This window comes from Micromys minutus, assembly GCF_963924665.1.
Source record: "Micromys minutus genome assembly, chromosome: 3".
In the NCBI taxonomy this organism is placed as follows: domain Eukaryota; kingdom Metazoa; phylum Chordata; class Mammalia; order Rodentia; family Muridae; genus Micromys; species Micromys minutus.
The window spans coordinates 22,284,885-22,312,399 of NC_137972.1; the positions used below are offsets into that span (position 1 = coordinate 22,284,885).

Sequence of the window (27,515 nt, forward strand, 5' to 3'; positions counted from 1 at the left end):
CTCTTGCTGTGTGGCAGGCATGTTACCTACTGAGTCATCTCTCCAGTGCCTTTAGATTTTTATTTCAATTTATTTTGTGAAAAATGCCTTTATGTAGCTTTGTTCAACTGTTCCTTAGACACCACACACACACACACACACACACACACACACACACACACACGTATACATTAACACTAGCTACTGTTCATGCACTGTAGAACATTAAGAACTTCATATATATGTGCACACACACATATATAATTCTTTATATTTGTGGGCATTAACACTTCAAGTGTAAGCATTTGTCTTTCTTTTCTTTATAGAGTTGGTGTTAAACTCAGAACCTGGTACAGACTAGACAAGTGCTCTACCCCTGAACCACAGCCCAGCTCAACACTCTCATAAGCTTTCAGAGTTCTGCCCTTTCCCACAAGTCATATATAATATTTCTGTAAAACTAAATATATCCACTAATTGTTTTAATTAAAAATCAGGGAAATGTACCTACAAACTGGTCTCACCATCTTTTAAAAAATGTGGAACTTAACAATTTTTCTAGTCTTTTTACTTTTTAAGGTTTTGTAATTTTGGTTGAACTTTCTTCATGGAAGACAACTTGTAAACTGTGAATCCAAACATGTCTTGCTTAAGCATAGAAATAAACATGTACAATGTATTCATTTGAGTGGAAGCCTGATTCCCCAAGGTGTGGCCACCATCTCTGACTCCAGGGTTTATGTGTACTATATGCTTTCCCTGGAATGGTTTAACTTAAATATCACATCTCCTTATAATCTCCCTAAACCTTCTGGATGAATTTTCTGCCATTTGGAGTGTCTTATATAATCTTTACCATAGTGTAAATTATAAAAATGTTTGAACTGCCTCATAGGATCCCTGCAACATTTCAAAATAGTTACTTCCTGAGCCTTATGGATGTTCTTGATAAGCAGACACACACACACACACACACACACACACACACACACACACTTAGTAATGGTTGAGTCATATTTACAAATAGTTGATCAATATCTGAACAAAGATACAAATTTATAAACATATACACATAGCTATATCCATCTGGAAATATAGAAGTATATGAATTCTTTTCTTTCTAATATAAGAGGAGTTATCTGTCTCAAGAGGAGTGTGCCTGTTTTGAATAATGATGAATAAATTCACTCACCTCAATGGATTATAAATTATCATTTTCCTTTTCAGTGTGCCTCTGAATGGCCCCTTTTTAATTCCAGAAATGGGAAGATATTTAGACAAAGATGTTAGTCCATCAGCATTAAAATCATATGAATCATTGGAATTTTCTGGAAGGAAGAAGATAATTACTGGGAATATATGCCAGCCCTGGCCTCAAGTGTCTGAGAAGCTCTTAAAGTATATAAAACTGCCCAGCATCGGGCAGCTGAAAGGTGTGAACCGAAAGCCCTCCTCCCCCATTCCTGCCCCTTAAATGCACAACTGACATAGCAGCAGCAACAGACTGAAGAACCAAGGCAAAACCCTCTCAGAAGGTTTCTGAGGAGCGAGGACAAGGAATACTAGGGCATTTCTTCTGGAATGAAAATGAAGGCTGGTCCTGGAGGCAGCTATGGTGTCTCATTAGGTGGAATGTGGGAAGCTTGAACTTTCAAACTTTGATAAAAGTATAATAAAAGTCAAATTCAAGGACAGATATAACAGGGAATGGGAGTGGCCTTATGAAGGAAAGACAGGTGGGAGGATGCAAAGAAGATGAACTCAAGGGAGTGGATGTAGGCGCTCTGCAGCACATGCGCAGTAGCCGCAATACCGTGTTGCGCACAGGATTCCTGTGAGACTATGGAAACGCTCATTTGCTTTACTTTAGTAACTTTTATGGTGTCTGTGTTCTCCATAACATCATGTTGCATACCTTAAATATACACAGTCAAATCATTTTTAAAAAGAGAAGGAAAAGAAGATTTAAACAGTCACCATAATAGTCTCTTAGAAAATGGATTTCTGTTTCAGCAAAATGAGGTCCAAGTATGCTGGGGGGTGGTGCACCCCTTTCCAGCAATCAGCCTCTGGGGCTAAACAGACTTCCTTGTGGCTGCAATTTATGTTCTCTAAAAATAATTTTCAGCCCACGGCTCCCTTTCTTGATGGTTTGGTTGTGAGACATTTATCCCGCCCCTCCTTTTATTTTTTTTCTTCCTATGCACCACAAACTTCCTGTTACAAGGTTTCAGAACTTTCTCAATTATTAACCGAAGTTGAATGTTCAGCCTCAATTGCAGGCACTTGTTTAAATTCCAAGCTTTAGACTTTGATACAGTTCACTGACCCGAGGATTTCAGCAAGTCCAGATCATCCGCCTTCGAATCCATCTCTTGGTACTGAACTTGATGTATCAAGATCTCTCCTTGTGAGGAAACTAACAATAGAGTTAGAGGTCAGTGGGCATCCATTAAACTGTCTCCCCTTCATCCGAACCTCTCACCAGCAATTTAAACATACCTAGTCATTATCTACGCTGCTGTTTTCAACCAGCCTACGCAAGAGATAGGAAATCGTCTCTACGTCATGATGTAATGACCCATTCTTCTACCGAGGAAGCCAACACGGCTCTGTGAATGACTGAAAGTACATCGTCTTTCCCCTGATCTCTCTCTAAAGCCCTTTCTTGTTCTACAGGGCTGCTCTTGTCAATCCTGTCGTCCTACGCCAACCTTTCACGCATGCGCTTGCACAAAGTTTTTTTTTTTTTTTTTGGAAAGCACAGCTTGATCCCTTTGCGTCTCTCACATGCTATTCTAACGAGCAGGCAAGGGATACAAGGGTTTCATAACTTGTTCCTTCCTTCTACTCTAGCTTGACAGGCAGCTTCTCTATTTGATCCTCACGTCACTCGGCGAGGACAACTGTGTGATCTTTTATACTCTCCTGTACTTGCTCGCGTCCTTTTTCTCTGGAATGGCTCTTGCTCAATTATCTGAACTCTCTTTAAAAATCTGTCTCAAGAGGCATCTCTGAAGCTCCCCAACCTCCTTCTTTTCTGCATATGATCTCTCTCCTCTTGTCACGTTATTTCTCATTCATATCAACCGCCGTATGTCAATATTCTCCTAAACCCGAAATCCCATGAAACCAAAATATTTTATTTTATCATCCCACCTTCAGATCCTAGCATGTTGCTTGACAGAATCATTCAGTTTTACATTAAGGTTATGATGGTTGAAGAAAATGAAATATGGGCAAACCTTCATCTTAAAGCATCAATTGTATATTCAGTCTAAACTACCAGTTCCATTAATTAACTATGTAATTAAACGTAGAGAATGCAAAGTACATTATTGCAGCCAGAGCTTCTCTCCCTGCTCCTTACATCCTTAGAAACTCCTCGAACCTTTCATAGCCCCCTGCTTTCTGGTCACTTCACACTTGAGTCATTTGACTATTCGTATTATAATTGTTCTAAGAGCGTCTTTATCCCAGGGCTGTGTCAGAGAGACGGTCATTTGCTCAGACCTGTAAGCCGCTGGATCTGCCGTCGCTTCAGTGTCCACAGGAAAAAGGCAATGAGGAGGACCAGTAGAAAGGCTCCACAAACCAAGAGTGCAGTGAGGGCTGAGTGACCTAAGCAAGGGTAAAAATAATCAGAAAGATGATAAAGTCTCAGCTTCTCTTTCTTTGACCCTGAAGTAAAGTTCTAATCTTTAGGGATCCCTTTGACCCAAAGTCTTCCAAATAGGAAGGATGCTATTTGTTCTATCATCATCATCATCATCATCATCATCATCATCATCATCATCATCATAATCATTATTACTACTTATTCATCTTACATCCTGATTACTGCCCCCCTCCAGGTCACACTGATCCACAACCATTCCCCTCTCTCCACCCCCTTCTTCTCTGAGCAGGTGGGGCCCCTCCTAGGTATCCCCCCACCCTGGCACATCAAGTCACAAGAGGGATCCTAATGCTTATAAATTAATGCCGAATTTATAAACTTCACGATATACCTGTGCCATGCTGTGATTCTGAAGTCACTCCTGCAGGGGAAAAGAGGGGGAAAAACAACCTCAATTCTGGGGTGGCCACAAATGAAGCAAATGTCAATATCTCTTTGTATGAGCCGCCATTGCTCCTTCAGCAAGTGGACCTCGCTGTCCTACCTAAAGCTTGCGTCTCCCAGTATCTCTTCTGCACACAGATACACAGGTTGTATGCCTGTCTTATAACCTTCTGTAATAGCCACTCTGTGACAGTAAATGTTTTTCCCCCACCATTCCTTTAGATAAGTGGTTCACGAGCTGGGGGTGGGTGGGTGTCACTTATCAGATATCCTGCCTATCAGACATTTATGTTACGACTGAAAACAGTAGCAAGCCACAGTTATGATGCAGCAACAGAATAATTTTATGGTGGTGGGGGCGGTCACCACACCATGAGGAACTGTGCTGAAAGGGCTGCAGCAACAGGAAAGTTAAAAACCACCGCTTTAGATAGAAACACCCCAATTGCCCTCTCACCGGACCCCCTTGTTGAAGATCAGCCATCCACACATCACACTTTAAAACCTGACTCATCTTTGCCGCCAAAGAGTCCAGCTCAATCTGGGTTGTTAACACTCACTTGGGAGGCACTGCACAGAAGCATCTTCTTTGTGCCCACAGTCGCTGTGACTCCATGGTCTGGCAGGACAATCCCACAAGGAAGACTCGTTCCCTCTACAATTCACTTCATTGAGCCATATGGGCCCAGTTCCTGGACCAAATGCTGCTTCCTTTAGAGCCTTCACAGCTTTGCCACAGCCCAGCTGGTTACATACAACCTGAGCATCACTGAGACCCCAGGAGTCATCACACACTGTCCCCCAGGAGCCTCTGTGCCAGATCTCCACACGTCCAGAACAGTCCGTATGCCCTCCCTGTAGTCTGATTTTGTCTGAAAAAAAAAAAAAATCAGAGATATCTGGCTTATTCCTGAGGAGCTGAAAGCTTCTGAAAGGCTATAAAACAGGGAGATCTGATCGCTTTAAAAACTATTTAATGTGTACTAGCCCAAATGCAGAGAGCAATAATGGCCATAAACGAGACATTTTTAAACAGTCCTCTCTTCCAAAACTTGGGGACCATCCTGGGAGGAGATGTGGAAAGATTGTAAGATCCGGAGGTTGAGAAAAAATGGAGGGCAAGCAATCTTCTCTGGACATGGCAGGACCACTGCATCCACAGCAGCTGTGGCAACCTGCAGGAAATCAAGCCTGTCAGCATTATAGGGTGAAGTAGGGGTGGGGGAGGGGATGATTGTGTGTGCCCACTCTGACCAAGGAAGTATTTGCAGCCGATAGCTCTTGGAGCTGGCGAGTCATTTTTCTTTGGGGATGTGATCCCTGGTAGGTTGACATTGTTTCAGTAGATGGACCCATACCCGTGATTTTACGTGCAGCAGACTGGACTCAGTGGGTTGTGAAGAAAACAAATAAAGGAGACATGAAGTTGGAAGGGGAGCTATGGACCTGGATCTGAGAGGAGTTGGAGGAGTGGAAAGGCTGAATATAATTCAAATATACTGTATGCATTTATGAAACGCTCCAAGATTTAATAAAATATAAAAACGAATGCAGGGTTTAAAAATCTCACTGTTCATAAAATCCCTCTTTTATAAAAGTATATGTCCTTTCATCAAATTGGATGACAAATGGGACCACAGGAAACAGAAAACATCCATACAACAAAGTGTGCCGTTACCATGGTGAAAATGGAGCCTGCAGCATAGCAAACGATCTTTACTGACTATAAACCTGACAAGGGGCTATTCTCTAGAATTCACAAAGAATTCAGGAGACTAATGTCAACAAAACCAATGATCTAATTAAAAGCCAGGGCAAGGGATAAAACAGTGAATTCCCAAAAGATAAAGTGCAAATAGCTGAGAAATATTTTGAAAAGATTTGATATTCCAAGTCATTAGGGAAATGTAAATAAAATCTATTTTAAAATTTCATCTTACTCTAGTCAGAACAACTAAAAAAAAACCCCATAAAAACAAATGACAGCAGAGGCTGGTGTGGGTTTAGTGGAAGGGAACACACTCTCAGTGATAGAAGGGAAGCAACCTGGTGTAGACACTATGAAAATCAATGTGGGCATTCCTCAAAATGCTAGATGTAGGTCTACCAGAGATTTAGTTATACCACTTTTGGACATATGCCCAAAGCCCCCCTATAACTTATATAGATACTTGGTCATCCATGGTCATTGCTACTCTAGTCACAATAACCAGGAAATAGGACCAACCTATATGTCCACCACTAGATGAGGAGAAGATGAAAAGGCGGTACATTTACACAATGGGATGCTCTTCAGCTGTTAAGAAAAATGAAATCATGACCATTTCATGTGAATAGAAGAAGAATGGAGACAATCATCCCCTGTGAGCTAACAACCCACACAGACAAACGTCACATGGTTTGTCTCATCTGTGGGTGCTAGCTTTGAGTCTTTAGGCATGTGCATTTCATTTGAGAAACCCATCAAGGTCAGGAAACTAGAATGGGGCCATGAAGAGGTGGGGATATCTCATGGGAGGGGAGATGGGAAACAGTGATACAGGTGGAAAAAGAAGGGTTAAATGGGGTGTCAAATGGGAGGGCAGGGCAGAGGAAAGATCATGGGGAGGGTAACTGAGACCTACAATTTGTCAGTATTCGGAGAACAAGAGGTGCCACGCTTCTAAGATCTAAAGAGAATGTCTATATCATACCCCCTCCCTTAGGGCTCAGGGATTTTTAACCAAAGATGGGGTGAAAAGACTGTGAGATCCAGACATGGTGGGGGACTACAAGGGGACAGTATATTCTGGACACAGCAGGGTACCTGCAAGCGTGAACTCCTAGCAGTTGTGACACCTTGCACCAGACCTATGCCAGCTCAAGCCAGGCAGCAATTCCAGCCTGGAGAAGAGAGGCGGGTGTGAAGTCTCGCCGCAGCCGAAGAGCTATCGGCCACTGATAGTTTCTGGGAGAGCGATGATCATTGTCTTAAAGGGTATAAACCCCTGGTAAGACCAAGCTCCAAGGTCAAACCCACACCCATGAGTATTTGGACAGCACCAACTGGGTTTAATGGGTTATAAAAATAAAAGCGGAGCACAGTTGGTTACATAGAGGGGTAGGGATGGATCTGGTGGAGAGAAAGGGGCAGATATGATCAAAATACACAGCACGGAATGTTCAAAGAACTGTTAAAGACATTATCAAATCAAGCCAGCATTTGAACAGGAAAACAAAAATCTCATCTTTTCTCAGGAGGTGGTGTAAGAAGCAACCAAACTGAAGCCATCTGGAATAAAACTTTCATTTTGAATAGGGGTCAAGTAAAGTTTAAGTTCCCAAGACCTCCCTGGGTAACTGACGTCCTGGCTGACAACCCGAGATATGAATGTTAGGGAAGTTGTCACAGTTGAATAATGAACCAATGGGAACTGAATAAGCACAGGAAAGACATGTTCCTAAGGAAGTCCGCTAACCCTAAATCCTGATTGGTGAGATAACTTGACACAGACGTTTATGGTTTGGAGCTTAAAAACGTTGTAACACTCTGGCTCTGGAAGGGGGAAGGCAGCAGTTCAGTCCCCTAGTCTGTTCTGCAGCGCTGATCAATCAGTAGCGTCCTGCTTATGATACATTTTTATCACCTGGAAAAATACTAAGATAAACATTCGAAGATTCAATCAGCGCCCGAGTCTGTGCTGTTGTCCCTGACTCGTCAGTTTTTCCTGCCTAATTCAAAGGAGGATCTTGATTTGTGTGGACTCTTGTTTCTGCTTGGGGTTTTTGATTTTTGAGCCCTAACATTTGATGCATTGGCTAGGAAACAAAACCAACCGGGAGAAAGCGTATATCTGTATTCTGATTTCTGGTTGGAACCTGTCTGGGACCCAAGAATGAAGAAATTGGACATAGGGTCAGAAATGGACTTACGACGTTCTACCCCCTACTGGTCCATGTCTGTCAGTTTGTGCCTATAGTCTCAGCTTGATTGTTGCTCGGTTCCATATTCGGGGGGGGGAGGGGGGAAAGATCCATACTTCATCATCCCTAGACTTAGTCTTAACCCATCTCAAGGATTTTTCAGAAAAATGTTTGGGAACCCTGCACCCAAAGCTAGGAAATGAGAGCTGCAGGCATAGCCCCACCTTCTCCCCCTGGATCAAGCTGACAGCGAAGCTGGCGGTGGAATGTGTGTGTGTGTGTGTGTGTGTGTGTGTGTGTGTGTGTGATTGGCATTTGTACAAGCTGCTCTTAAAAAGGCACCAGCGGCTCCTCAGCTTTCTCTGGTCAGGAAGCCAGTGGCTACTCCTGCTACAGAACCACTGTGTCCATGAGGATTGGAGGTAGGTAGCAGGTGCTCCTCTTTCGAGATTACAGCTGGAGGAAGTAGAAAAGGTTTTGTTTGTTTTAAATGTGATCACTGTGTGTTTGTTTCAGCATTCTCTCTCTCTCTCTCTCTCTCTCTCTCTCTCTCTCTCTCTCTCTCTCTCTCTCTCTCCCCCTCTCTCCCTCTCTCCCTCTCCTTCTCTCTCTCTCTCCCTCTCTCCCTCTCTCCCTCTCCTTCTCTCTCTCTCCCTCTCTCTTTTAAATTGGATATTTTCTTTACTTACATTTATTTTTTTTAAGTATAACTTTTGTTTTATTTTCCCAAGGTATTTTTCTTTCCACCCTTATGAAAGCACATTTTTTTACGTGGGTTTTGGTGGAGGTTGTGGTGCAGCGCCAGCAGGTCTGAGTTGTAGTGGGGGTGTCTGGTCCTTCTGGTCCTCATGAAATCAATTCCTGACAACCTTTCTGTGGATGGCACAGCTCGTCAGTAATGCACCTTGACGTAGAGCTTAGGTAGTACCTAAGCATCAAAGATGTTTGCTTCAGATATGTCCCTACAGCAGCGGCTTCTACAATGTTCTGAATGACAAATTTCTTAATGGCCTTGTCCTTGGGCACACATCAGGCATAGTTCGTGCAGCAAATTGGCTGTATATGGCCACGGCCCTTTTTGGAACAACCATTGTTTCTTCTTCTTCCTTCTTCTTCTTCTTCTTCTTCTTCTTCTTCTTCTTCTTCTTCTTCTTCTTCTTCTTCTTCTTCTTCTTCTTTTTCATTTTTATCTTGGAGTCAGGACTTTTTGCTTACATTTCAAGAGCTTTTAACTTACATTTCAAATGTTATCCGCATTTCCAGGTTTCCCCTCTGGAATCCCCCTATCCCCTCCTCCCCGCTCCCTGCCTTTATGAGTGTTCCCTCACCCATCCACTCTCTCCCATCTCCCTGACATGGTATTCTCCTACACTGGGGATATTGAGCCTTCAAAGGCCCAAGGACCTCTCTTCTCATTGATGCCTGATAAGGCTGTTCTCTGCTACATATGCGGCTAAAGCCATGGTTCCCTCCATGTGTACTCTCTGGGAGTTCTGGTGGGTCTGGTTGGTTGATATTGTTGTTCTTCCTGCGGGGTTGAAAACCCCTTCAGCTCCTTCAGTTCTTTATCTAACCCCTCCATTGTGGACCGTATTCTCAGTCCAGTGGTTGGTTGAGAGCATCCGACTCTGTATTTCTCAGGCTCTGGCAGAGCCTTTTAGGAAACAGCTCTACCAGCCACCTGTCACCATACACTTCTTGAAAACCACAATATTGTCTGGGGTTTGGTGACAGTATATGGGATGGATCCCTGGTTGGGGCAGTCTATGGATAGCCTTTCTTTCAGTCTCTGAAATTTTGTCTCTGTATTTGTTGCTGTGAGTATTTTGAAACATAATGGAGCATGTGTCCTTGTTATATGTTAGAACTTCTTTTGGGTATATGCCCATGAGTGGTATAACTGGGTCATCAGGTACTACTATGTCCAATTTTCTGAGGAACCACCAGAATGATTTCCAGAGTGGTTGTACCAGCTTGTAATCCGACCAACAATGGAGAAGTGTTCCTCTTTCTCCACATCCTCACCAGCATCTGTTGTTGCCTGAGTTTTTGATCTTAGCCATTCTGACTGGTGTGAGGTGGTGTCTCAGGGTTGCTTTGATTTGCATTTCCCTGACGACCAAGGATGCTGAACATTTTTTAGGTGCTTCTCAGCCATTCAGTATTCCTCAGTTGAGAAATCTTTGTTTAGCTTTGTCCCCCATTTAAAATAGGTTTATTTGATTCTCTGGAGTCTAATTTCTTGAGTTCTTTGTGTATATTAGATATTAACCCTCTATCAGACGTAGAATGGGTAAGGATTTTTCCCTATATTTTGGCTGCCTTTTTGTCCCACTGACAGTGTCCTTTGCCTTACAGAAGCTTTGCCATTGAGAGAGTATATACTGATAGCTTAACAGCACATCTGAAAGCTCTAGAAAAAAAAGCAACATACCCACGAGGAGTAGACAGTAGAAAATAATCAAACTTAGAGCTATAATCAACCAAGTAGAAACAAAAAGAACTACACAAAGTATCAACAAAACCAGGAGCTGGTTCTTTGAAAAAATCTACAAGATGTAAACCCTTAGCCAGACTAAACAGAGGAAAGAGATACAGTATACAAATTAACAATATCAGAAATAAAAAGGGAGGCATAACAACAGAAACTGAGGAACTTTAAAATATTATCAGATCCTACTACAAAAGCCTATACTTAACAAAACTGTAAAATCTGGAGGAAATGGACAATTTCCTAGACAAATATCAGGTACCAAAGTTATATCAGGATAAGATAAATCTTATAAACTGTCCTATAACCGCTAAAGAAATAGAAGCGGTCATTAAGTCTCCCAACAAAAATAAGGCCAGGACCAGATGGTTTTAGGGCAGAATTCTATCAGACCTTCAAAGAAGACCTAATACCAATACTAGTCAAACTATTCCACAAAATAGAAATTGAAGGAACTCTACCCAATTCATTCTTTGAAATCACAATTATGCTTATACCTAAATCACACAAAGACTCTACAAAGAAAGATAATTTCAGACCAATTTCCCTCAAAACATTGATGCAAAAATACTCAATAAAACTCTAGCAAACCAAACCAAGAATACATCAAAACGATCAGGTCATGATCAAGTAGGTTTCATCGCAGGGATGCAGGGATGGTTCAATATATGAAAATCCATCAACATAATCCACTATGTAAACAAACTCAAAGTAAAAAAACCCACATGATTATATTATTAGATTCAGAGAAAGCCTGCTCTTAAATGTATGAGATTACTATGTTCAGTATGTTGGGTGTCTTAATTATGGTTTTATTGCTGTGAACAGATACTATGACCAAGGCAAATCTTATAAAAGAGAACATATAATTGGGGCTAGCTTACAGGTTCAGAGGATCATTCTATTATCATCAAGGCAGAAACATAGCAGCATCCAGGTAGGCGTGGTGCAGGAGGAGCTGAGAGTTCTGTATCTTTATCTGAAGGCTGCTAGTGGAAGATTGATTTCCAGGCAGCTAGGGTGAGGGTCTTAAGCCCACACCCACAGTGACACACCTACTCCAACAAGGCCATGCCTCCTAATAGTGCCATTTTGTGGACCAAACATATTCAAACCATGACATTGGGTGTGGTTAAAAATCTGTAACATTTGTACCAAAAAGTTAACTGAAAACTTTTAACTCAGGGTTGGAGCCATTTTGGGTAGCAACATATGGCACGAGGCAATCAAGGAAACAGGTCTCCAAAGATACTTTAAACTGAGGTAAGATTTTTATATAATTTCTACCCTATCTTAAAAAGTAATTTTTAAAAGTAAATAAGAGGCATTAAAAGTTGTACCTACATGTGTTCAGATGCAAGAACTTTTCTTCTGGGCAGTTAAACTTTGTAACATAAAAGGGGGCCACTTGGCATTGATCTTGGAAACAATAAATAGTTTATACTGCTAAAACTTGGTTTTGCCTTGTAAAAATTATGATTATGCTCTCTTTCTTCACTCTTAATAAAGGTGTTTCATTTTGATATCGCAGAAACATACAATTGAGAGATTTTAAGCTTATTTAAAGAAAGCTTTACAGAAAAGTAAAAAAAAAAAACCCAGCTTTTATTTATTTATTTAATGTCTTGCCTAAATATTTAATAATGCAGGACACTGAATAGCTTCATAGATTTTTTTGTCCCTCCCAATTTTTTATTGGAAATTCTCTGCATTTACATTTCAGATGTTATCCCTTTCTCACAATCCCTTTCCCCTACCCACTCCCAACCACCCTTTCTCACCTCAGCACATTGGTGTTCCCCTACACTGGGAAAATGAGCCTTTGTTGGACCAAAAGCCTCTCCTCCCACTGATGTCAGAAAATATTCCATATGTACCTCAGACCATGGGTCTTTCCATGCAAAGTCATTGGTTGGTGTAAAAACAGCTTTTAAAAATGTTTTAATTTATAAAATCATGAAACATTTTAAAGTTTACCAGGTATTTTATTGTAATGTCACAATTAATATATGATATTGATGAATAAATAAATAAGGCTGAAAATGAGGGCCACAACTAAACACCAGAGACTGAAAAACAGTCAGAGGGGAGCGGTAGAATGGAAATTTCCTATTGAAAATGGATACTTACTGTCACAGATGATCCAGGACTCCTGGGAGGGGCTGGCCTGTCTCTGCTTCCAAGGCGATGAGGGGCACTGCCACAAACTGTCAACTCCTTTTGGGCACTGCACACTATCTACCCACATGAGCCTGGATGGTGTCTTGTCTGAAGATGTAGGTTTCACTGTCCCGTTGTCTGCACAGCCCAGCTGACGGCACACTACCCCCACAGTGGTTGGAGACATATTGCTGCTGCCAATACTGCCCCATGTACCATTGTAAAACACTTCCATGCGACCTGTACAGCTCTCTCTGTGGTCATTGGTCAGCCTCAGAGACATGAATTCTGGGGAAAAGAAAAACAACTTCTCTGAAGAAAACATTTCTTTTTCTCTGTCTTAGAAAGGGCTGTAACAGATTCAATGTATCAACTCCTAGTAACTCCTTAATAATGTCTGAACAGGCCAATAGATCTCAGTGAGGTGTAGCATTAGTTTTTACATACCACCCAGCTTTCTAATCTGGAGTTTTTACATAGGGATGTCTTCCCGAAAACTGTCAGTACAATCAAATTCAGATTCAATCAAAGCCTCAGAACTCCTTTCCATGATGCAATTTTCCATGAATTAATTTTAACCCAAGGAGTCTTATTATATTCTTTGTTGGCTTTAATTAACATGTGAACTGCATGTGTATTTCGGGAATACGGCAGCAATGTCTCAGTGCCTGTGCATTCCAGTCTATGATCAAGTCAGGTCTTAGGTGGCTGCATCCTCTTGGATGCTCAGTGTTGATGTGGGTTTTGGAGCAATGTCTTTGATACTTAACATTTAATGAGACACAGATGCTAAAATCCAATGTTTTGTTTGCATTAAAATGAAATATTTTCTTTTTTCCACAGATGCCCTCTAGCAAATTTCGGTCATTAAATAGGGACTAATTGTTTCTGATACAGAATTGCTCCAGTTCACTAATCTACTGAGTCATACTGTTTTCTCAAACACACTGCAAATGGGGGCATTTTTTTTGTGGTTCATGAAAGTCTCTGAAGCTTCTTTATGATAAATTTTGCTCCATTGGCAAATAGAACTCATTTATCTGCTTTTAAGATTTATTTTAATTATGGTAATTATCTCCTTCTTTGTAAATATTATATAGAATTTATTTACTTTTGTTATTCTTAATCTACCATATCTATATTGTAACTATTAAGTGTGCCATTGAATCTAATATCCAATTGTACATATATTTATGAAAGCACTTCAGTGTTAACAATGTTATGATATCTGGGCCTGTTTCTGTATTTTTCTCTTTAAAGTACACTAGCTAACACATGAGATTGTACCAATGGGTTGAACAAATGCTTTGGGGCTCCTGACTCTGGAAATGATTGAACAGAATATTGGGGGAATACTTCAGGTTGATGTCAACTACCCTTCGCACTTTAGTCATTTTAAAAGCAATCGTGACCAGGAGTTATGTGCAGAACTTACCTGAGCAGATAACGCCCGCATCTTCCTTGTGTCTGCAGTTATGGCGTCCCCAACCATGTGAATGGCACTGCCAAATATGAGACTCCTTCCCGCTGCAGTTGATTTCGTCTAGCCAGATATTTCCTGCTCCTTCCCCAAAGTAAGCAGAATCGGTGGCATTAATAGCCACGCCGCAGTCCAGCTGCATGCACACCACATTGGCATCAATCAGGTCCCAGCTGTCATCACAGACGGTGCCCCAAGAGCCCTCATGGTAGACCTCTACTCGCCCAGCACAGCGACCACCTCCACCGACCAAGCGAAGCTGGCCACTTGCTGGGAAAAGAAATGAAAATGAGGATAAACTACATTTTGGAAAGGTTTGAGGTCATTTTCACAGGTCGACCATGGAGTCTCACCTATGCAGGGAACGTCACTCTCCTTTGGAATGGTAGAACTTGTTGTTTGGACTGAAGGTGATGAACCACATGGCAACAGTGTCTGGGATTGGTTTCCTGAAAACACCCAAAGTTTCAGGAGTATTAGATACGAAGGGTGAAGAATAAGGATCGGATGCAGAGTTCTGTAGGTGAGTTGAGGATAAACATAGATTGAGAAAGAGGAAGGAGGAGGATGGAGGGGTCACAGAGAAAGGAGAGTGGGGTAGATGGGCCACCTGGAAGTAGTAGGTGCTTTGAGAAAAACGTAGGCGACAGTAAGCCAGCAGTTCTCAACCTGTGGGTCACGACCTCCAGGGAGGACAAACGACACTGCCACAGGAGGTGGAATATCAGATGTCCTGCATATCATATGTTTACATTCCGATTCACAGCTGTAGCAACGTTACAGTTATGAAGTAGTAACAAGAATAATTCAGTGGTTGGAGAGGTCATCAAAGCATGAGAAACTGTAATAAAGGGTCACGGCGTTAGGAAGGTTGAGAACCACTGTAGTAAGTACTAGACAGCCATAAGGTTGATGGGAGTTAAGCTTACATACTCTCTAATAAGACAAACAAAGTTATTCTAGGACAGGTCTCATGGACCTCCCAGACGGACTATTTCTGTTTTCTTTTGCTTCATCCCTGACTCAGGCCCTGATCATAAAGTACACCATCGTGGAGAGGCTCATCACTGGCTCTCTCCTTCATCCTCTCACCTGAGCATATTACAGAGGCAAGCTGTCCTTCTGGACATGTCGATGCACCCAGAGCAGTCATGAGGCAGTCCCCTATGTGCTCCTCAGTTCCAGTGCAGTGGAACATGTGCCTCCAGACTGGACCGGCTCCTTTCCCAAAATGTGTTCCTCCTGGAGTAGAAAGGGCAACTCCACACTTAAGCTGCTGACATAAGACATGGGCATCTTCAATGTCCCAGTGAGAGCTGCAGAGGGGCCCCCAGGCTCCGAGTGTCTTGAGCTCCACTCTTCCCTCACAGGAGGACTTGCCACCTGCCAGACGGATATCTATGTATCCTGAAAGGAGACCGGGATTTAGAAAAGACATTGTGACTCCCCAACCCTCTCTCTTTCACAGCATAGGAGCAGATTGAAGATATTTTCCGTGTCTTACGTGAGCAGACTATGCTGACATCCCTGCTGTGGCTACAAGTTCTGTCTCTCGGGGGTGCCACTGAGCACAGTGAAAGATGGGACTCGTCCCCATTACACTGGAATTCTTCACCCCAGATCTGTCCACTTCCTTCTCCAAAATGTGCTCCCCCTAGGATGGAGACGACTGTTCCACACTGTAATTCCTTGCACACCACTCCGGCAGCTTCCAGAGACAAGTCAAAATCACAGATGGAGCCCCACACATCTCCGTGTTTCACTTCCACACGACCAGAGCATGGGATTTCTTCTCCCACCAGTCTGGGTTTCCTGTGGCCTGAAAAAGAGGAATTTCTGTGAGAGGTACAATTTCTACGTTTTCACTCCCGATGCAACTCAGAGCCAGGGTTCTCTGCAGTTTCACCCTGCACCTCCTGGATTTTCTGTCAGAACTTCTTTTTTTCTTCTAGTATTTCACTTGCATTTATTCATAAAACAGTTTGTTTACAGTTGGGACTCTGTCCGCCAGCCCAGCACCTGCTTCAGTCCGAAGTCTGCAGCAACTTTGTCAACATATGCATATAGGTTTTCAACATATTTTTGACTGGAGCATTGAATAAACACCAGACTTTAAAAAGTGGAATACTTGATATCTGTGACATTTCTGTCCTCTTCCCATGCCTTTCTGACATGGCTTTGTCATAGTGGTTCATAGACAAACAGGCCTGTGCATCCTCTGCCTTACTAGCCCCACACCATATATTGTGCCCCATCTGCTCTGTCAGCATGAAGGGCAGAACTATATCATACTCTTAGATCTTGTGCCTCCAGGACAGAGAGAAAATGAACCTGTATGTCACTTAGTGTAGCTGGGCTTTAAAATGTAAGCAAAAGAGATGCAAAGTAATAAGAAATGGAACTCAGATTGGGATGTGCTCCTTGTCAGGCCAAGAGGCTTAACATCAAGACAAACAGAGCTTCCTTTAACACCAGAAGTCATCAAGCGTCTTGAAACACAAACTACTTCAAATTCACTTCTTTCAAAAAACAGAAATTCATCTGAAGTTGGACCTTCTAGAGAGCAAACATCCTTCACAGATGTCTGTGCTAATCTTCGATGCCACCCTCACTGTGGTACAGATGGACAGCCAGCCAGCTCTTCAGTCCTTGCAGTGTTTGTCCTCGCTGTACACTTCAGATCATGAGTCTTTTACCTCACACTAAAATACCTCTGAAAATGTTCCAGACACAACTACTTTCTGCATTAGAAACACAGATAGAATGTTTCAGCATGATGGTATTTTACCATTAAAGTGAATTCCTATCCAAGTATGAGAAGGAAAACCCATGATTTCTAAATGCAGACCAAGTTGAAATTAAATAATGATATACACAAATGATTGATGACTATTGAACTAACTGGAGAGTCCTTAACTTGAATTGAGTGAGCATAAAATCCTCCTAAGATGTCACTGGCTACTATGTATACAGTCCTCCCCTATTAATTAATTAATTAATTAATTAATTATTCCACTGGCTAGTATGTATACAGTCCTCTTGTACAGTCCTTCCCCCATTAATTTATTTATTCACTTTATATCCCAATTGCAGCCCCTCTTTTTTCCTAGCCCTCCATAGCTGCTCCCTTACCCCTCCTTTTTCTCCTCTGAGAAGGGGCTACATCTCCCTGGGTACCAACCCACTCTGGCACAGCAAATCACTGCAAGACAAGGCACAGTCTTTCTCACCAAGGCCAGACAAGGCCACCCAGTTAGAAGAACAGGATCCACAGGCAGGCAACAGAGTTAGGGACAGTCCCTGCTCAAGATGTTTGGGAATCCATATGAAGACCAAACTGTATATCTGCTACATATGAGTGTGGGAGATCTAGGTCCAGCCCACATATGCTCTTTGGTTAGTGGTTTAGTCTCTGGGAGTCCACAAGTGACCAGGTTAGTTGACTCTGTTGGTCTTTCTGTGGAGTCCCTATTTCCTCTGGGTGCCTTAATCATTTCCCTAACTCTTTCACAAGACTCCCTGATCTCTGTTTATCTGTAGGTCTCTGCATCCGTTTCAGTCAGCTCCTGGATGGAGCCTCTCAGAGGACAGTTTTGGTGGGCTCCTGTCTGCAAGGATCACACAGTGTCATTAATAGTGTCAGGGATTGGTTCTCGCCTATGGGATGCGTCTCAACTTGGGACAGTCATTGGTTGGCCATTCCCTCAGTCCCATCTTTGTCCCTGCACTTCTTGTAGGCAGAAAAGTTTTGTGAGTTGGTTGGCATTGGACTTAATCTTTAAGTCAAGGAAATTTCTGAGATCAGGCCAAACTAGGTTTCTAGGTTTCTGGAGTATTCATGCATAGCCTTTTCAAATAAAGTAAAATAGAATCAGAGAAAAGCAAAGCCAAACCGAAGGTGCATCCTTTCTTGGTGAAGACATGTAATGTGCTTGAAAGCAAATTCTTTCTGTACACATTCTTCTGTACACACTCTTTCTGTTCCCCAATCCTAAAACATTTGAATCTCAGTCCAAAGTCTTCATTGCAAACAGGTTACTTTGGGATTCCATTTTTTCAGCTTTGATTTTTGTGAATTTGTTAACACGCACTCACTCACTCACACCTTTAGGTCACTATATAAGAATGCTGGCGTCTTAGCTTCTTAAAGGGACTTTCTTCCCAACAAATATATGACTTCATTGATTTTTGTATAAGAGCCAATAAATAGAATTTTGTGCATAGGTTCAATTCTTTTGGTTAACAAGTTATTTTTTAAGCTTCCAAAGTAACTAAATCAACATTCTTTCTAAAGAACCTGAATGAAGAGCAAGTATAAGAACAATTAGTTAGGACTTTCTCCCTTTGTTCAGTAACAAAGTATATGAAATGCACAAAGAATAAGTTGTCATCATTTGAAACACCCAGAGTGTCTTGTTTCTCAGCTGAGTTGATCATCAAATGCAGCCAAAGCAGAAGATAAAATTGGAACTACAAGACAGAAGTAGCAAAAATACCAGCAAAAAACTTTGCTTTCATTTAGCCATAGTTCTCAAATGGCCCATGTCTGAGATGAACAATGACAGGCGGAGGTTGACATCAGTACCCATCGGCATTTGTAAATGTGCCCTTTGACCTCATAGTTGGATAGCATTCCCTTGCTACCTTTGAGAATAGCTGCAATCAGACGCAAGTGCTGAGCTTACAAATGTACACTGTGAGCTTACAAATGTGCACTGTGGCACCCAGACTCTTATGTGTGCTGTCAGCCTGACCCAGGTTTTTATGAGTGTGTGGTAAGTGCTTTACCTACTGAGCCATCTCTCCAGATCCCCACTATGTTGTTAGTTGAAGAATAATTATTTATGGTCTGTCAATATATCCCATATGCGTAACACAGATGCATAATGATATGTGTCAAGTACATTATTGCTTTCAGAGAAATAGTACAATCAGATTTATTCTACGATTAGACCCCAGGGGTGAAGAGATGACTCAATGGTTAAGAGCACTGGCTGCACTTCCAGAGGTCCTGAGTTCAATTATTAGCCACCACATGATTGCTCATAACCACTTACACAATGAAATATAGTGTCGTCTCATGGTGTGCAGGCATGCATATAGGTAGAATACTGCATATATACTAAATAAATAAATCTTTAAAACATTCAAAGGAAGAGGTTAAAAGCAATCCCAGTTTTATCATTAGTATAAGCAATGTGCCTGCATATCCTGATTCATAAGGTTAAAGCAAGAGCATAAAAACTAAACCATAGGCACATTATCTATAGTGCTCTTGGAATTAAGTTGCTTCTTAACAAATGGGTTGAAAGTATCACCTGAGCAGGTAACTTGGGCTTCTTCAAAATGATCACAGGAAAGGCCACCCCACTGCCAGTTTTTGCATTGCCAAAGAGAAGTTTCATTTCCACTACAAGATCCAGGAAAGAGCCACGTATTTGTTGTCCCGGTTTTAGAGTAGATCTTAGATTGTGTTTGAAGTGCAGATCCACATCCAAGCTGTCTGCAAACCACATCAGCATCTATCAGCGTCCAGCCTCGGCTACACACCTTCCCAGTCAGCTTCTGAATCTCCACCTCCACAATTCCAGCACAGCGACTGCCTCCACCTACAAGTCTCAGTTCCAGATCTGTTCCATCTGCAGAGGAAACATAGGCAGAAAAAACCTGAGCACTGTAGCTCTCGAAAGACTTTCTATTCCCCACCTTCGCAGACACTGAGACACCGGAACCTATGATCTACCGAGTGTCTACTGTTGGCTTGTTTCTTGATAATACTGTGGCTTAAACCTAGTCCCTTTTATAAGATAGAGGACTGTATGCCCAATACTGCTATAAGTTTCAGTCTTACTGAGATGGGTCTCAGTAAGTTTCCCAAAATGTATTTCAATTTGCCACCCTCTGCCCTAATCTTTCTCCTAAGTGGCTTGGATTACAGGCCTATGCCACTGTATCTAATTTTGGCTTACCTATTTACTGAGGCCTTAATAAACAAACACTGACTGCGAATTCCATAAAGAAATGATACATAGTTCTTTTTTTTTACAACTTTATTTAAAGAAGAGAGATACATGCACAGATTTTTAAAAGCATTTTGGCAATTCATTTGGAGGTTTGATAGCATGCACTAAAATCCCACTAGTTACCATAAGCATAAAGTACATGTAGAACAGAACATAGGATGCATAGTTCTTAAGGACTAAAAGTATTAATTGCACACACATGCACACACACACACACACACACACACACACACACACACACACACACACTTTGTTCCTTAAATACTAACTCTCTGAGCTCCATATAGATTTAGAATTTAAGGTGTGGTTCCAAACAGTACTCCTGATAATACAGGAAAAAGAACCAAGTAACCCTACTGTTAAGAATGTGTCAGATCTTTCCAGCTGTGAAGGAATCCCCAACACTGAATTACTTATTTCTACTTGTTATACCATCCATACCTCTTTGACTCCCTTTTGTTCTAACTTACCAGAACATGTCACTCCAGCATCTTCTTTGTGATTACAGTAATGCTTTCCCCATTCTTGATGTTTACAGTCCCAAAGAGCTGGCTCATGTCCTTCGCAGGCGATACTGTCAAGCCAGATTGGTCCTGATCCCTCGCTGGCATTAACTCGACCAATGGCAGTGATGGCAGTTGGACATCCCAGTTGCTTACACACCACAGAAGCATCCAGGCGATCCCAGCTATCATCACACACGGTTCCCCAGTCTCCTTGGAATCTCACTTCCAGTCTTCCTGAACATCTGGACACTCCATCCACCAGTCTCAGGCTCAGATCTGCTCCCTCTACAACAGCAACAAATAACAAGTTGTCAAAAATTAGAATGAGGTGTCTGAAAACCAGCCCCAGCAGAGTTAAAGGAGGGGAGATGGGATGGTTAAAGGCAGCCTTTCATTAGCTCCACTGTGAGTCATTAAAGATAGAAGGTGTGCATCAGCAAGGACTTTTGAAGCATGCAGTTCTTACTTTGGGAATTGTCTCAGAGATTTATCCAGAGTCAGTTTTGTGCCTGTTTGGTCACCATAACTGGTACTAGAACTGCTTACTCTATTTTGTTAAAGTACATCTGCCTGTGTTTAGGTTTTTCACTTTTTTTACTCCACTTTGGGTAAATATTCGCCAGTTGCTTTCATTGTTAATGACATGGTCTGTTTACATTACCTGGCTTGTGCTGTGCACTTGGCCCTTCTGTGAGTACCTGTGGTGGTTTGAGTGAGAATGTTTCCTCATGGACTCTGGTGTTTAAACACTTGATTCCCTAGTTGGTGGCACTGTTTGGAAAGGTTTAGGGGGTGTGGCCTTTCTGGAGGAAGTATCCTTTCTGGGGAAGACTTTAAAAGCATTATCTCATTCCTAGTCATTGCTCTGCTTCGTTCTTGCATTTTAAGGTGTGGATACTCAGTTTGCAGCACCACTCACCAGGCCTGCCTGTTGTCATGCTTCCCCACTGTGATGGTGAAGGACATCTACCTATCCCCGTAGACGCTCAAGCCTAAACAAATGATTCTTTTTATAAGGCGCCATGATCATAATATATTACTACAATAGAACAATAACCATCAGGATACTCTCTTAGTTTAAAGGCAGAGAAGAGGAAAAAGGAACTGCCGAATCTACTCTCACTGTCTACAAATCCATACCCTTTTAAAAAAACCTTCCTTGGTTCTGAAGAGCATCCTGTGGTAAACACAAGCTTACAGCCTGGGAGCCTGTGTGAAGTATTGAAGTCACTGAAGCAGTACTTGCTCGTGGATAGCCTGATCTTTTGTGGAGTGCTGGTATATTGGCACTTTTGCTTTTATTATTTAGTTCTATGGATTTGAGCTGATGGTTTTGGAAACAGTAGGTCAATGTGGCTACAAAGGAGGGTGATAGGGGATGATGAGGACAGTGGTTTGTTTTAGACAATCTCAGACAAATAGCAAATGTTATTTCAGTGGTGGTTCAGAGACTTTTACATAAACATACACAATTATATGTTTGTGATATGATATTCCTGTATTTGTATCTCTATCCATCATCTATCAATCTATCAGCCACTCTATCTACCTATCAATCCATCCATCTATCTATCTATCTATCTATCTATCTATCTATCTATCTATCTATCTATCTATCTACCTACCTACCTATCTACCTATCTATCTACCTATCTATCTATCATCTATGTATGTATATATGCATGTATCTATCTATGTATATATCTATGTATGTTCTATCTAAGTATCATCTATCTATCTACTATCTATCATCTATGTATTTATGAATCTATGTATCTGTCTGTCTACCTGCCTATCAACCTATCATCATCTATATCATCTATCTACTTATTTAGAAGTAACTTGAAAGAAAAAATAAAACAAAGAGTACTAAACAGGAGGGAGAATTGAAGGAAGGATAAGGGATTACAAGGGGGAATGTGCTCAGCATATAATATTCACATATACAAAAGCTTTAAAAAATTTGCTACTGACTCCTAAACCTCTGTCCCTCCTCTCTTCACCTCAGTCTTTTCCTGCCCCTCCTTACCCCATCTTCAATCCCTGTCAAGATTTTCCTAAATGCTCTCCTTATAATGGAAGTAAATTTCATTACTCTTAATTTTTCTTATAACCACTTTAATTGTTTATTATTTTAAGATTTTTACATGTATATGTAAATTTGCCTGAGCAAATGTATATGTAGCATGTGTGTGCACTGCCCTTGGAGTTCGGGAGGGAAAAAGTCTTGTGGAATTGGAGTTACAGGTGGTTGTGTATCTCAGGTGGCTGCTGAGAACTGAACCCCAGTCTTCTGCAAGAGCTTTAAGGACTATCAATTAATGAACCACCGCTCCAGGGCCTCCCTCTCCACTAGCACTATTGCAATCTTCTGATTTCAGTTAGTGAACCCACAAATATATGAGCTGGGGCCCTAGATTACACAGTGACATGACAGAGGCTGACTTCAATATGTTCTCAAGGACTTGGGTGTCCACTTCGGGCACCTTTTTGTTTTGTTTATCACAGAGAGCAGAGAGCTCGGAGGTGTCCTTACCTAAGCAAATCACACCAACGTCCTCTGCATGGTCACAGTTATGCTTTCCCCATCCCCGGTGTTTGCAGTCCCAGAGAGCTGACTCATTTCCATTGCAGACTAGATCATCAAGCCAGATTGGTCCAGAACCAGCTCCTAATTTAGCTGAGCCAGAGAAACTGATGGCACTTCCACATCCGACTTGTTTACAAATCACAGAAGCGTGAGCTTTGCTGAAACCGTCATCACATACTGTCCCCCACTTGCCCTGGAACTTTATTTCAACTCTCCCGAGGCATCGGTTGTCCCCGCCGCTTTCCAGTCTCATCTCCAAAGTAGATCCATCTAGAGAATTGATCAAGGGTAGGAAGTGAAATTCATTCATAAGCAGCTAATCATGTAGGGCTTCCTGGATACTTGAAATGTAAATGTTAGTGTTTGGCTTTTAGATATGGCCCATCTCCACTTTTCAGAGAATTTTAACATGTTAAAACCCAATGAGCCATAAGGATTTTCCTCTACATCTGCTTCCTGAGCAAGCTGTAGTATAGATCAGAGTACTCTTGACTATAGAAAAGATCAATAGGACACATTATTCACTAAACAAGAGCAGGAAAAAGTAAATTGGCCTTCCAGTCAAGTTCTCAAAATGAAAAAATAGTCACTTACTTAGATTCCTTACTTTAACATCTCCACATCAAATGAGTTCTAAGAATGAGTAGATGTTGAATTTGAAATTAGAAAATGAGAAAAGATTAAAATGCCTAAATAAACAAAACAGTCTTCAAAACACGATGTGCTATCAAGTTCTTAACAATCTTCCCAAGAAATTTACTATCATTTTCAGCAAGAAAGTAGTTTTAAATTTTTCTTATTTTTTTTCAATGAATTTTATTTCTTATGCCACGAGTTTCTACAAGGAGTAAAATCCATAAAAAAGAGACTTTTGTTGATATCTGGGGACATTTGAGAAGGAGGAGTTGGACAAACATTTAGAAGCACTTTCTTAAACAAGAAATTAACTTTTATGAGCTCCAAACTTCAACCAAAGACTACAACTTAGCAAGGCTTGTTTTCATCATGGGCAATTAGTAATAATAATTGATAGGTATAAGAGGTCACGATCAATATATAAATAAGTGCATCCCATGCCGTATTATTCAATCCTTATAAGTTTAAACACTATATGCTGTCATTGTTAGCCCAGTTCACAGATCAACAACCCGAGGCTCAGTTGCTAGACATAGTATTGAGCACCTAGAAAGTTGGCGAAGCCAAGACACGCGTGGCAGAGAGGTAGGGGGAGTTTTAGTGTACCAAGAGGTGGGCTTTGAAGACTAAGCAGGGACTAGGGTGAAGGATCTCACAAATACAGACAGCGGATCCCCATGAAACCTCAAGTAACTATCGGTTCTGTTTCTCTCATCAGGTTATGGTAGGACCTTTACGTTTATAAACTTCAAAAAGTAAGTTTGACTTCACTCGTTATTATGTAAGAAAATAAGAGCACAGGGTACAGCGTTTAGACTGTAATTAAATATCGACCCCGTTTACAGGCAAGGCCTGGAAAGATTTCTTATGGCTTTGAAATTTGTTATAAGTGCTGCATTTGTTAGCTCATCGAAAAGATTAATAAAATAAACGAAGAGGTGAAGATGGCCGAGTCCACATGGCAATAAAAGATGGAGCCCACGAAGAAACTAATAATTTCAGCACTTGTATTCAGAGAGCTTGGCATGTGTCATATTACTGAATTATCCGAAGTTTAGAAAGATTTGCGTGAAGTTTTAGCATCAGTGAAGGACTGTGCTGGAATTCATTGCAACGTTGAATCCAAAAGACACTGAGCTGGATTAGAAATATGTGCCCGGGGTTTGCTTTGACGTAGGCAAGCCTTACCTGAGCAGGTCACTCCAGCATCTTGTTCATGGGTACAGTTATGTTTTCCCCACCCCTCATGTTTGCAGTCCCAAAGAGCTGACTCATTCCCTGTACATGAAACCTTGTCCATCCAGATGTCCCCAGAGCCTGCGCTGGAGTTAGCCCATCCGAGGGCTTTAATAGAAGTCGGGCATCCTAGCTGCTGGCAAACCACGGACACCTCGTTCATGCTCCAGCCGGTTTTGCACACGGTGCCCCACTTCTCTTGGACCTTAAGTTCTACTCTCCCACTACAGTTGTTTTCACCACCAGTCAGTCTCAGTTCCTTTTTCATTACTCCTGCAGTAACAAGTCAACACAGTAACAAGTTAACACAGCAAATGGTCAGAAAGCATCAAGAGAGCATGACCAGGTTTTAGATTACGTACATAGGACTTAGAGTTCGAGTTGGGACCCATTCTAACCCGACCGTAGTACAATAGGAGAATGCCATTTTATAACGTCCAGATAGAACTGTTAGTACCATAGGCTTCAAGCGGAGCAGTGGCAAAAGTGGGAAAGCCAACAGCAAGGTGCTGTGTAGGATTTTAGTTGTGTGACTGAATATCCGAAGCAGTGGCAATCTATACCATCTCACATAAGGTGCACAGAAGTCTAAAGGACTAACCCTGCACGTTCCTTCCCATAATAAACTCAACAGAAATCGAGTTGATGGTATTTGTATGAAGATGGACAAAGTAGTTGAAGGGAATTAAATAACCATTTCATACATTCATGTAAAATTGCATGGATTTTTACACATAGTAGTTGAAATCTACTAAAACTAGTCTTTTAAAATTGAAACCAAGAGTTATTTTCCTATTATCTATGATTGCAAACAAGAACAAGAAGATTATTTCTCCCCCTCCCTTTCTCAGACTGTTTCACTTGCTTTTTTTTTTTTTTTTTTTTTTTTTTTTTTGCTATTATTTTGGTTTAACCAAGGAACCTGGTGGGCCTACCAGGAAGGCTTCCTGCAATATGATTTTTTAAAATGTCACGTTTAGGGTTGGAATTTATTAAAGTGTTTCTGGAACTTCCTTTTGTCCAAATAACTCTGAGCTTTCTCCTCCTTTCTTTTAGTCTTCTATGCACTGCTTTATATAACATGGGGTGGTTTTATATGAGGAAAGACCATGCCAATAATTTTGGGTCTGTTTAGAATATAATTGTGTAGTTTTGTGATCTGGTTCTTCAGCTCCACAGAGGTTGGATTTTTAGATGCTATTGATCATACATGGGAATTGTGATTTCGTTTGACAGTTCATATCAAGACAGGCTAAGGCCATAAGTAAGTTTGACAAAATACTCACCAGGAGCGTTAGTGACAGCAGAGGCACCAAGAATTGAGCTCAGAGCCACAACAAAGAAAGCTAGATGGACAAATCGTTTACAACCTGTGAAACAAGGGGGCAGGAGTAAAGTTCATTAACAAGAGATTTTTTTGGAGAAGAAAAGGTCCAGAGTTTGGGGTTTGACAGAGACTAAACCAATAAGAAGAAAGACCCTTCCTTCAAAATGAAAGGCACATGGGAAAGGTCCAGATCAAGAACGACAGGGCTGGCGGAATAGCTTTGGAAACGCAACTGCTCATATGCAGCCCAGGAGTGAGGATTTTCAAAAACACTGTTCACAGAAGCAAATTTTAAAGGCAGGTCCTAAGCCTCCACTATGGAAAGAGACTTCAACAAAACCAGAAATGAAGCATGTTCTCTGTACATCATCAGACAGGCTTCTGAGCTCTCTGTCCCTCTTGGCATCAACTAAACACGCTCCCATCTGCATGTCTATCTGGTCCACACAGTTTCCTAACAACTTCGTGGAAGAAGGGCTGGTATTTCTTACGTTCATGACTGTTCCACCTGCTAAGTAGCATTCTCAACTATGTGACAAATAGTCTATTTTACAATCGAAAGTTCCCATCATCTCCACATACAGCATAAAAAGAGTGCTGTACAGCTCTGAGCTCTGCAGTGACCACAGTTCAGCACTCATGTAAGACTGCAGAGTGATTTTAGCCGGTCCATGGACATCATGAAGTAGAATTTCGCACTGAGTTGGTTTCCCCAAACTTCCTTTCGGAAATCAACTCTTAACAAGTATGGATTCCTACACTGTATCTTTCCCAACAACCCTTGTTTCACACCCAGGGCTGCTCTGCTTACTCCAGGTTCTGACTTGATTTCACCTGAGCTTCTTTACAGTTTCACTTTGGGATCCATGGCTGATGAAAAGCACTTCCATAGGACCTGGATGCCCCTTGCTATTCCTTGTTCTTCTATGCCAATAACATCTATTCACTGTCAGAACATCTCTTAACTCAAATAAAGGATAAATATAAATAAGACACGTTTACCAGGAGATCCAGCACCTCCAAGAGCCTTTCTGTGTTTGTCCATTCCAAAGTCTGATGATTTCGATGGCTCCTGTATCTCCTTTTACTATTTCATAGACGTGTCCTCTGTAGAAAGTGGA

At 41.5% G+C, this 27,515-nt stretch overlaps 1 protein-coding gene across 2 annotated transcripts; it reads right to left on the minus strand.

The window, feature by feature from the left end:
• Positions 1 to 1,122: 1,122 nt before the first annotated feature.
• Positions 1,123 to 27,515, minus strand: CD163 (CD163 molecule). Of its 2 annotated transcripts, XM_080914736.1 has the most exons (16): positions 27,397 to 27,515; positions 26,354 to 26,437; positions 25,020 to 25,340; positions 23,142 to 23,465; positions 20,570 to 20,890; positions 19,395 to 19,715; positions 15,581 to 15,895; positions 15,169 to 15,483; positions 14,430 to 14,525; positions 14,032 to 14,346; positions 12,567 to 12,884; positions 4,603 to 4,914; positions 3,990 to 4,019; positions 3,493 to 3,600; positions 2,309 to 2,398; positions 1,123 to 1,307 (listed from the first exon to the last, which is right to left on the minus strand). In XM_080914736.1, exons 1-16 carry the CDS (start codon positions 27,437 to 27,439, stop codon positions 1,168 to 1,170), a joined length of 3,453 nt encoding a protein of 1,150 aa, XP_080770862.1. In that variant the 5' UTR covers positions 27,440 to 27,515; the 3' UTR covers positions 1,123 to 1,167. The 2 variants fall into 2 exon arrangements, with proteins under 2 accessions (XP_080770862.1, XP_080770861.1); XM_080914735.1 differs by lacking the exon at positions 1,123 to 1,307 and having other exon boundaries at positions 1,405 to 2,398.

What these genes read in the sequence shown, in the direction of transcription:
- CD163 (XM_080914736.1), bottom strand. Translation starts at nt 27,439, where the DNA reads ATGGACAAACACAGAAAGGCTCTTGGAGGTGCTGGATCTCCTG. An exon ending in TGCTGGAGTGACATGTTCTG is followed by an intron (nt 19,716 to 20,569) that starts GTAAGTTAGAAC and finishes TTTCCTCTGCAG; the next exon opens with ATGGAACAGATCTGGAACTG. An exon ending in TGTCAGCATAGTCTGCTCAC is followed by an intron (nt 15,484 to 15,580) that starts GTAAGACACGGA and finishes GTCTCCTTTCAG; the next exon opens with GATACATAGATATCCGTCTG.